Source organism: Scophthalmus maximus, chromosome 22, assembly GCF_022379125.1.
Source record: "Scophthalmus maximus strain ysfricsl-2021 chromosome 22, ASM2237912v1, whole genome shotgun sequence".
Classification (NCBI taxonomy): Eukaryota; Metazoa; Chordata; class Actinopteri; order Pleuronectiformes; family Scophthalmidae; genus Scophthalmus; species Scophthalmus maximus.
Window position 1 is genome coordinate 4,583,229 of NC_061536.1, and position 11,691 is coordinate 4,594,919.

Genomic DNA, 11,691 nt, shown 5'->3' on the forward strand with positions numbered 1-11,691 from the left:
CCTTTTATACAACTTCTCGTCCTCTTTTACCTCGCTACTTCATCAGTTTGTTCCTTTTCAATCTCATCCCTGCAGCGGGACATTTTTCTGCCTTCATGCCATTGTCCGCAATGATCCACACAGAGTGTCCCTTTGCTCCTCTGCCCATGCATCTGAGAGGTATTAGTGAACGAAGTTGTCATTCTGCGGAGGTGAATGCGGTGGCTTGTGGTCCAGCCGGGGGTCCAACAGGGTCAGTTTGAGAGGTCACGGGTCAAGAATGATGGTCGCAGTTGGCACCGACCCCAGGGAACATATGTGTTTGTGAGATCATTATGTTACTGGGCTTCTCTTCCTGTAGAGTTCCTGTCTTTGTAAAGCATTACTATGTCTTTTAAAAGCAACATTTCAAATACTCACCTTAATATCTCATACTACCCATCATACTAAAAAGTATTCCTTGAAGGACAGACACCAAAATATTGTTTCTTCAGGTACAGAGAGACTAAATACATTCAGGTGTATCATTGAAGGGGGAATCCTGTGATTTAGTTTTGACTTTGACTTTTTTTTTTCAGTTGATCATAATTTATGCAGCATAGGCCACGATATCCTGACCTCTGGTCCCAAACATGGATCCTTAATTTGTCCATAATGCAAGTCAACTCAGCTAAATTCTGGCCTTTCACTAGATCCCATCTCCTCTAAACAACCTATTTCTTTCAAACCCAAACCCAAAAGCATTGCGGCTCAGTCCCAAAATGAGACTAACCTGTTCAGGTTTCTTTTCCTGCCTTTTGAAATCAACCTTCACTACCACACAATAAATTATACAAAAGGTTATTCAGTGGCTTCAAAATGTTTCAAGTCCTTTTACAATAAATGCACTGTCAACTAATAGCATCTGAAAATGTTGTGAGTCTTTTGAAAGAGATATTTACAATTGTGATCTTTTGGAATAAGCACCTGAAAATGTGTATGTGTATTTGTGTACACTTTTTTCTGCTGCACAGCATCAAACCACACTGATGAGGCCGACCCAAAACCCCAACCTGTCACCTTGACACCAATACAGTGTTCAAATAAAGTCAAAGAGGATGTGAAGTAAAATAGATGAAAGAAAAAGATATTTTAAACATTCATCTGCGCTTCATGTACAGCGGTGCAGTGTCTCTATTTCAGTTTCATTTTTCAGGTAAATGGTCGTCTCGATTGGAGATTGTATGTGTCCAAAGCAGCCAACCGCAAGTAATAGCGCACACACAGAAACACAAACACAGCTAAACAAAAGCATGATCAACACACACACACACACACACACACACGGGCATGTACACACTCACTAACTGCTTCAGGTTGAGATGAAACAGATAATTAGCACCAATGGAAACCAGACTAAATCTAGTCTCTCCTGTGCTCTCATCCCCTGTGTGTGTGTGTGTGTGTGTGTGTGTGTGTGTGTGTGTGTGTGTGTGTGTGTGTGTGTCCCTTGTCTTGCAGTGTTGGGGGTTGATATAAACCAGGGCCTGTTACCTTGTAATGGGGAACTTAAGAGGAGGATGGAAGTCAGGGAGACAGACAGCTCAAAGGTAGAGCTCTGCTGCTGCAGTGATTAAACTATTACACAACCAGACAGACAACAATATGGGCCCGCTGCCGATGACTGAGAGATCCATTTTTACAAAGATTTACAGCTCCTGGCATTATCAACACACACACACACACACACACACACACACACACACACACACGCACACACATGCACACACACACACACACACACACACACACACACACACACAAACACACACACGCACACACACACACACACACGCACACACACACACACACACACACACATACACACACAGGCCCGCACCTTTGACACTCAGATTTGTTCAAGGACTACAAGTCCAACGCAGGCAGATATAAACTGTGATTAATGAGCTGGAGAGCGTGTGTTTGAGTGCGAGTGTCAGTCATCAAAGAGTCTATAAATCATAGCACACCGAAGTCCAGAGAGCCAGATGCCTTCACACTGATAACAAGCAGTCGTCCCATTACCTTCAAACATCAAAGGTGGGTAGGAGCTGAGTTGCAGGAGCCCTCTTTACCCTCTCTCTCTCTCTCTTGTCCCTCTGTGGAATGTATTTCCCTGTTTGGTAGGCGTGAGAAATCTCCCTCTGTGTGTGTGTGTGTACAACCTATATGTGTGTGAGTGAGTGAGTGTGTTTGTGTGTGTGTGTGTGTGTGTGTGTGTGTGTTTCAGAGCCTCAGAGGTGACATTCCTCTGTGTCAGAGCAACAGCCTCAAGTTTAAGATAACATGGCCACGGTGATCTAAGGGTGGGAATCGATTCCCCCCAGTGGCAGGGGAGGGCCCCGGGTCAGAGCTGATGGCTTTACCTTCCGCACACAACCTGTGATGCAAAATCACCGCAATGCTCCCATCGTCATCCGACAACAGCCCGTTGGAAAGGGAACGCACTAAAGGGAGTTGTTCTTTTGAGCTCAGTATCATCTCCGAATGTCCAACCAGTATTATCCTCTATTTCTCAGGGATCTCTGTTTTAATGACATTGACTCACATTTAAGGGAAGGAAATCTTGGATTTAAGCAAGTAAAAGCACCTCTAGCCCTGTAGTCCTGGTCTAATCAGTCCTACCTTACTGATAATATATTTTAGCACAGATATTTGTATATAAGGGATTCTCTTCAGGTTGATCAATGGGCCGCTAATAAAGAGAGGATTTGTGTCTAAACTACTATCAATATCCCAGAGTGAGAAACGATTTTATAATTGTATTTGTCCCATTTTTATAAGGGGCGTTTCTTTCGAAAAATTGTGTGTTTGCAACACAATGTGAATGTGACTGTGTCTTCATTATGTATCTGTGGGAGATCTTAACTGCAAAATATTTTTCGGATATTTAGGAAGAATTTGATAAACAGTTTTACAAAACAGTTGCATTGAAATTGCACTGAGTCAAGCAGTTTTGGATTATACACCGTGAGTACTTTCTAAAAAACTAAAATATTTTTCCCTTTGTATTGCTATGTTAGTCTTGTTTTTATATTATATGACAGGTATGACTATTTCCTATTTGAAACAGAATTGCAGCTGTATGTTATCTCTATGACCAATATCAGTATGACCCTTAAGCACCACATCTATCTGTCAAAGCTCTCGGGTGTAGCTGATGTAGCACCTGCAGAAGACACGCTGACCTGTGGCTCGCAGGACATCTGGGAATATCATACATGCCTGCTACAGCTCCACTTTTGCCCTGTTCAAACAGACCACCAACTAATTATGGGTTTCCCAGATCCCTGAGCTCAAGAAATCACTACAGAATAAAGCCACAGGTATGAGATGTTTTCTTTTGTCCCCCTCCACTGTGGTTTAGGCGACTGGGGATTCAGCAGCAACGAATGAAAATAAACTCTCCCCATTAACTTAATGCACTGAGGCTATGAGAAATAAGTTTGTTTCAAATAAAAAACAGGTATAAAAAACAAAACAATTATTTTGTCAAATAACTACACCTCACGCCTTCAGCTGATGGTGTTGAAATTCAGCCTCTTGTTTAAGAATTTAAGTTGAAGTCTAATGAAAATCCAGGCAACTGAGAGGAATGAAAGATACCTTCATATTTTTATTTTATTTAAGGTACTACCAAATATTTACAGCACTCCAAATGCGCAGACTCCAGATCCGTTCAGCATTCTGTGATTACCCAAAAAATAAATAACTTTTATTTGAGAAGAGGGGAGAGGAATGTTGCACCTGTATAAAAAATAAATACAAAATACTTCATCTGCTGTTTCACAAAGAATATGATATGAATTGTCTTTTTCCCCACTCGTGTCAAAGCAGAGCAGTTCCTCGGAGCTCCTTTCGTTTTTTCAACATTCATAGTCGCAGTGGTCTCTCTTTTTCTTCATGTCCGTCCTGTCTGTCCTAAGTGCTCCTTTGCAAACCGCACAGTCCGTGCAAAGGGAAAGATGAAAAGCCCGCGCCCCTCTCAGGCCTGACGCACAGCGGCTGTGCCTGCATGGCCTCCGCTCTGATTGGCCTGTTTCAGTCTATCTGAAGGGTTGGTCTGATCCACTGGTTCCTCAATCTGTGAAAAAAAAGAAATACTTTGATGAAGAAACAAAATAGTAATTCGTAGAACTATATGTTGAGGGTTTTTTTTTATTTAAGCGTAGCGATGTAACTTCATATTTAATGAAAACACTCTGACCACTTCACACATCAGTTGTAAACAACTACGCATCGCGATGTGATGAATTTCAAATATTAAGTTGGATGGGGAAATCTTCAGTTTGACAATTAATAGAGTTTAGGAGCCTCTACTCGGAGAGAAATGCCTAACATTTCACAAGGAACACAACGCAGACATTATGAATTGTAAAACAGTTTTGAAGGGGGGTGTTCATACAAATATTGCAGTGATATATCTACTGGAACTATATTTCGCTGCTCTTTCAGCCAGGTTCGGTGCGTAAGATGCGCCTGGGACCATTCTGGCACTGTTTGTTTCCCTGCAGGACGAAAAGGTGAAAGGAGTTCAGCCTACCGCGCTGTCCCATCCACAGCAGCCCTGCTAGTGGGACGTAGTAGACAGAGAACACGCGTCCCCCATCCTCCAGACCGAGAACGCGTAGCTCAGGCGCTCGTGCGCCACGTAGCTGCAGCTGGTTCCTCGCGCGTCCAGCTCGTCGCTCTGCAGAACTTGGCACAGGAAGTCGATGTACCGGGCCGCCAGCTTCAGCGTCTGGATCTTGCTGAGTTTGTCCGAGGGGAGGGTCGGGATGATCTTTCGCAACGACGTGAATGCCTCGTTGAGAGACTGTGTCCGCTGCCGCTCGCGGACGTTGGCCATCACGCGCTGCGTATGCAGGTCTTCGAAGGAGCGCGCGGGGCTGCTGCTGGCCTCACTGCCGCCGCTCCCGGCGCTGTCGCCTCCACCGTCGCTGCTCTTTCTGCATTTCTTCTTCCCCGGGCTCGGACTCTCCTCGTCTCCCTCCTCATCCTCCGCGTCCGCGCTCCTCCGTGCCGCCCGCCGCCTCCTGCCTCCTCTGCGCGGCAGCTGACGGTCGGTCTCCTCCTCGCTGTTCCCCGCGCTGTCCATTGTGGTGGAGTCCTCTTCCCGCATCGTCTCTCCCCAAAACTGTTCTGTGGTCTGGAGCACCGCTATAACCCCTGACCCGAATCCCCTGAACTGGTTACAACATCAACAAACAGGGCAGGTATGGGGAGTGTGGCCTGCAGTGGGGTGTGGGCTGGTATTACGGTAAATCTCGTGCGCCACGGAGAGAGAGAGAGGTGGCTGCCAGACTGGGACGATCGGGGCTCTTATAGGAGCAGGCAGGAGGATTTGGGGGAGCGCTGTGATTGGGTGGAGGAGTGTAACATAATACTGCGGGAGAAGGAGAGGTCTAGTTATAATATTGGGAATAGAGTTTAGGACATTCAGGCTCATTTTTACACAGGATTGGGAAAGGAGGTGTAGTCTGGGCGGTGTTATTGAATTATAGGTGTGGATTTGTGGAAAGGCCGAAAGAATTAAGGATGAATTCTTTCCCTCTATACCTCACTTCAATATATTTCCACTTAAAATGCCTAATGCTCTTTTTTCTAACCTTCTTGAATTTATTGTAAAACACGCGGAGCAATGGTAATCTATTCATGAGAGCCTATAAAAGGAACTTGGACACGGAATTAGACTGCCTCCACGTTCACTCATTTGGACATTTTTGTGTCGCGTTCAAGGCCCTTTGATCAAAGACAAAGAACAGACAATCCTCTCCAAGCCTGTCGGCTCAGGTCCGGGCCCTGCTCGGGAGCAGCGGTGAAAAGTATCAGACCTACCGAAACGCAGGAGGTTGTCACAGCAGGGGGCCTCCGCTCGCACAAGCAGGCCGGGGTGTTTATTTTCCCGTCAGCAGCCCCGCGTCGAGGTATGCGCTTAAATGGGTCCGTCTCACGCAGGGATCTCGACACCGCGGCTCAGGTTTAAAAGACAGGCCGTCCCAGGGAGCTCACAGGGCGGATCCGTGCTCACAGCGGGACGCTGCAGGCGGTGTACGGCCGGAGCGCAATGCAAACACTGGAGGTGATAAGGATGGACTGGGGGGGGAGAGAGAAATGAGCCGCCAAACACGCACACATGAGCACCCAGCTCTGGGGCCTACACTGCGATAAGCACCCACTGTCACAATCCAACAGAAATACACCAAGTGTGTGGTCGTACGTGTGGAAAGGCCTCACCTTGGAAGGGTGACACAAACGCGGAGGGCAACAGCAGGACCGACCTGGACCCCTTTTTTTGGGGGGGGGGGGGAGACACTGCCACAAGCTCCCTTTGGGCCTGCATGTCCCTGCTCCAAACACAACTCTTTCAATCCGAAACAATTCGCCATGGAGCAGGGAGCTGGACGATCTATTTTTTTCAGTTCACCTCTCCGGATCTCGACCCACCTCTCTCCTTATCCGACTCAATTCACACCTCAGTGCCAAAGACAATATCCAGTGGCTGGATTTTCAAATCCGCTGCATTTTAATCGGATAAGGCTTTTAAATCCCCTAATTTGCTTTCATTTTTCAGTTTGGGGAACGTCTCTCTCTCTCTCTCTCTCTCTCTGCCTCTCTCTCTCTCTCTCTCTCACACACACACACACACACACACACACTCTCTCGCTCTCTCTCACACACACACACACACACACACACACAGGGAGCAGGTGAGGCGAGCGGCCGTGTCGCTCTCCAAGGTGCTGAGAAACACACCTGGCCGTTAACTCTCGCATTACGCACGTCGTTGTGTCCCACAATGTGGGTCAACGTGTGTACGCAGCCCTTTGTACATCAAGATGAAAACAAACGTTTACGTCACGAGACCTGTCATCGGACATTATAACCTTGAACGTGTCTGAATTAAGTTTTATGTTTGTTCTCCTTGTCGTTGGATACGACTGCAAAGAACACATACATCGCCACAGCCTATACGTTTATTTTTTTTAACAACAATAAGTCACATATATTATATGGATTATATTTGGAGAAAGTGTTCTCAGCCTGTTTACGTCAGTCTAATAAAATGATATAATGACATGTTGCCACTGATGCAGCTTCTCAGAAAATGTTTCTTTGGAAATGACAATCTTAGTCTCAGGTGTTTTCTTTAAACTTGCAGTCCAAGACTGAGATAGTATTGAATGCAGTCAGTTCATCAGTTCGGCGTCCTCGCTGAAATCGGTGGTAAACTCAATCTGGCCCAGTGGCCATGGAATGGAGTTTACATATACACTGTTCCCCCTCAGGTGGTCTCCAGCAGGTCCGTCATGAAGGAGATGTAGACGATGGCGAGGCGGAGCGTCTCGATGCGGGACAGCCTCTTCTCGTAGGCGAATGTAGGAACTTTCCCCCTCAGCTCATCAAACGCCTCGTTGAGGCTGAACATCCGCCTTCTTTCCCGCACGTTGGCCGCCTGTCGCTGCACCACGGTGATGAGCCTCCTGCGTTTGGACCTGCAGTACCTCGGCGGGCCCACCACCAGATGCTCGGCGCATAGCTCCGCAGTGCGCACGTCGTTGTCCGAGTCCCTGCTCCAGGGCGAGTCGCTCAGCCGCGTCGGGTGGCCCGGGCTGGGCGGGGTAGTATCCACCTGCTCTTTCGGCCCGAACGTGTACTTCTGGGGAAACTCTATCAGGTTCATGTCACCGACAACATGCATTAACGCAGAGTCCACTAAGCGGCCTTGCAGCGCCATAGCCAGCCTTCCAACTGCAGCCTCATAGGGAATATGTCACTTTTACGCGTCTGCTATTCAGCCAAGCGGACGAACCAATCACAGCGTCCACGGGACCGTCTGAAGTCGTTCCCCAGACACAGAGGACACAGCAGGAGAGCACCTCGACACGTGAATCCAAATCCGGACAGAGCTCGACAGGGTGAGATCCTATTTGGCTCAAATCCAAGGCCCCTATCCTGCCGATTTAATAAATCGCCTATGGCACCTCACAGCGCGACATCTTTCACGTCCCCACGAGCCCTAAATTGAGCTCAGTTGTGTCGCTGGGTCGGCCGATGAGTGGGTTGAATCCGACGAGTGAGGCTTAAGAAGGCAGAGAGGAAACTGCGAGGGCCCTGCCAATTGATGTGCTGTCCTGGAGGCCCTTAATGAGCTTCTGAAGAACGGAGGCTCTTGACAGAGGGTCAGGCAGTCTTGTTTGCACTCACTGCTCTGCTTCAGAGGCTAAATAATGACACTTTTATCACTTAAACAGGCCAGGGGGAGACCAAACAGAACATTCCCTAACTGTCACTATACACCACCAGCTTTTCTGTTGCAAATTAAAGCAAACAGCCTAACTGTCCGTTTCCATGGCTAGACAGTGTCCACGGTGCAGGGACTGCTGAGAGGGCCGCTGGTGTAACAGAGGGCTTCAATCCTCTGGGAGCGCCCGGTCATTATAAAGTGCTCTGCATCAGCGGCACCATTTTTTAATGATAGTGGGGGATAACAAATCCGAGAAGTTGAGACAGATCATAGTCTGACCTGAATGTTGTTTGCCTTGTTTTACTGAACTCAGTCACCCATTCTCCTTTTTTCAGCCTTTTCTGTAAAGATTAACAAAAAGATAAACATTAATACACAATTTCCCAGAACATTCTTTGATTTAAGACGTAATCGTTGCGTGAAAGTATAGGCTGTGTCCACCTCAGCGGATTGGACAATAAAGAAGCACATGTGTCTATTTTGTCCCAAAACCATGGCAGATGTCTATAGTGTGTGTATTCCTCTGGGACACAAACTTTATTTGAAATGTTTCATTTACTGTTAAGGTTATGAGGAGAGACAAATTCCACTGTTGACTTGCCAAATAGAATTTTCTTTGCTTTAAAAAAACAAATATCGATAGAGTTATTCTAAATTTATTATTATTCTAAAGTTATTCTAGAGTTATTCTAAATAAATCTAAATTGTTCTAAAATCAGGCAGCTTGACTAAGAACACAAACACTGATTTATTTAATGATTGAATAGGCAGCAGGAAAAGTTATACCTCATACGCAAACCCAGAAACAGGAACTGTCCAGAACAGAAAAAGTTAGGTGCTTTGGGGTTAAACAGTTTACTCAGGAGCAACTAAACGTTTGTGGTTAAAGGAGGAGGGTGTTCTGTTCTAAAAGTTGCTGAAATCAGCCAAAGTAGCGCTGGTGGTTTTAAAGCTTACACATGATGACGAATTGTTCCTAATGCCATGAAAATGTTTAACTTTCAGCTTCACAGGACAAAAAGTAAAAAAATTAAGTGAGTACACTAAGTTCGGAACTAAGCCGCTGTTCATATTGTGATCAATTTGGTCGTCAGGTCACTATTCCATCACAGGGAAAGTCTTTGAATACATCTATTTTTGCAGCTATTAGGTATGAACGCTCATATTGAATAGACGTTTTTGCGTTGGCTATCTCTTATCATTTCAGATTATAGCAGCAAAGTAAGTAAAACTTAAAATGACCTCTCCATATTTAGCATTTATATGCATTTTAATTACGCACAGTTTATATTAAAGCACTGAACCTATTACAATGGTGATACCTCTGTTCGATTGGAAAGCCATGAAAATGAGATGCACAATCCCAGGACCCTGAACTGAAGTAGCTAACAATGTGGCTCAAAGCAACTATCAAGACATTTTATGATTATCTGTCATTAATTACAACTCATGTGAAGCATCTATTAACAAATAAGAATTTTTGAAATGCTTGATGAAATAACAATAATCACATATGATGATACTTCTAATTAGTCTTGAAAACATCAATAAATATGTAAGATAAGGTGGCAGTGAGTGATTTGTACATGTATATGAGAAGGATTTTTGGTGTCAAGCATTCATTAACTTTTTTGGATACAACATAGGAGATATTAATGACGATAAAACACATAAAATGGCACTAGATTTTTGGTTACAACATTGTTGTGTTTTATAACCCACTGATTTTGTTGTAAATACTAAAGAAGGGGCAGTTGTGTTTTCAAAAGTTGTCATTAGTCTCCATGAATAGAAAGTAAATAAAGACTCAACGAAACTACTTGAGAGCTTGCCAATGATATTTGAGAGATTTTACTTTTGTTTTTGTTACTCAGCTTCTTGACAGTTGCGGGGTAGATGTCCTGCTCAACTTCCTGTAGCTCGATGCTTGTGCTCACATCTGTGTGGACACACCGACACACACAAGTAGTGAAGTTCCTTTTGCATTCCCGAATGATCAATCCATGCAAGCGCTTTTCTTGTATACACACTCTTAACTGAAGTGTATCTTCTCCATCTCCCCTCGCCGCTTCCTCCTCCTCCTCTCGGTTTCCCTGGCGGGCAGATAAACATGATGGGACATTCCGCCGGTTGTCGTGGAAACGCTGAGAAAGCACAGCTGGGCGGGAGAATATGAGGTAATCTCACCCTGGGGCTGCTGGGTAAATATTGGTCTTAAATAAGGAGTAAGGGCCCAAAAGAGGCGCGCACACACACACACACACACACACACACACACACACACACACACACACAAACACATACACACCGGGTTTGTCCCAGTTTTGTCTGAGTGAAAACACACAGTACAGACACATAATTGCAAAAGTTCCTGCTCTGCTCTGTTATTATTGGTTACGCAGAGTGATATTAATGATAGTATGACATGGATGTGTGTGACAAATTTCACGGAGTTGTATCACTTAAAATCAAAAAAAATGTCAACCTCGTGGTGGCACTATCGGACAAGTCAGATGATCAAAGTCAGAGAGGTTCATCCTCTGGGAACCCTGAATTTCAATTAAAAATGTATTGAATAACAAGCTTTTGTGTCACTGTTGCGAAGTGAAAAGTGAAAACTCACCCACCAAAGTCATCATTCAACCTCTGGGGACCATGGAATAAGTTTGAATCCCAAACTGTTGACATATTCTAATCTGGACCAAAGAGATGAGCAAACAGAGCCACAGTGGTTGGAGCCATGGAGATAATGTGGCAAATAAATACAGCATATTTTTGGTTAGGACAGGTTGCAATTTAAATTATTTTTACTCTTACTTAGCTTCAGTTTCAGTGAATCTACATAAAAAAACTTCAAGCAGCCTGGCACTTGAGTTCATAACTTGCATGAGCATTAATGTACATGACACTGAATCCCTCCTGGATATTGGGACTATATATTATATATCATATCATATATCATCACAATACCACAGCAACACTTGAATAGGTGGCTTGAGAAGAACAGACTTTGAGTCCCGATTTTGAATATAACAATGTCACAAATTTCACAAGAAGACGGATTGTGTATGAATAAAATATGAAAGTAATTGTGTTGTTACCCCGGAGTAGGTTTTTAATATAGAGATCACCGGAGAACAGTGTGCTGCTCCAGAGCAGCCAGAGCTGTTCTCACCATGTAAATCTGTCTTCTTACTCCTTCTCTGGCTCTGTCCTCAGTGTGCTGTAAGAACACCGCCAAATCTCTCCCACTACCACTGTAAATCTGAAACTAGACCTCGCATTCCCTTTCTTTCTTAGTTCTCCTCAAATCTGCCTCCTCCCCCGTTTCTCCCTCGCTGAGCTGTCTCTCTCTACAACTCCGTCATTTTCTATTGCTCCTTTTCTCCACTCACTGATTGAACGGACAAATGATGACACATCCC

The 11,691-nt window shown here is 44.9% G+C and overlaps 2 protein-coding genes across 5 annotated transcripts; both read right to left on the reverse strand.

Moving 5' to 3' along the window:
- Positions 1-3,614: 3,614 nt before the first annotated feature.
- On the reverse strand, positions 3,615-6,397 carry twist1a (twist family bHLH transcription factor 1a). Its single transcript, XM_035620826.2, has 4 exons — positions 6,256-6,397; positions 5,857-6,114; positions 4,562-5,404; positions 3,615-4,102 (listed from the first exon to the last, which is right to left on the reverse strand). The coding sequence occupies exon 3, from the start codon at positions 5,138-5,140 to the stop codon at positions 4,589-4,591; it is 552 nt and encodes a 183-aa protein (XP_035476719.2). The 5' UTR covers positions 5,141-5,404; positions 5,857-6,114; positions 6,256-6,397; the 3' UTR covers positions 3,615-4,102; positions 4,562-4,588.
- A 584-nt stretch (positions 6,398-6,981) lies between these two features.
- Positions 6,982-11,691, reverse strand: LOC118292132 (fer3-like protein). 4 transcript variants are annotated; one of them, XM_035620832.2, is made up of 5 exons: positions 11,368-11,691; positions 10,890-10,962; positions 10,297-10,479; positions 10,122-10,205; positions 6,982-8,607 (listed from the first exon to the last, which is right to left on the reverse strand). In XM_035620832.2, exon 5 carries the CDS (start codon positions 7,754-7,756, stop codon positions 7,304-7,306), a length of 453 nt encoding a protein of 150 aa, XP_035476725.1. In that variant the 5' UTR covers positions 7,757-8,607; positions 10,122-10,205; positions 10,297-10,479; positions 10,890-10,962; positions 11,368-11,691; the 3' UTR covers positions 6,982-7,303. The 4 variants fall into 4 exon arrangements, with proteins under 4 accessions (XP_035476725.1, XP_035476733.1, XP_035476727.1 ...); XM_035620840.2 differs by having other exon boundaries at positions 10,122-10,359; positions 11,442-11,691; XM_035620834.2 differs by having other exon boundaries at positions 10,122-10,479; positions 11,442-11,691.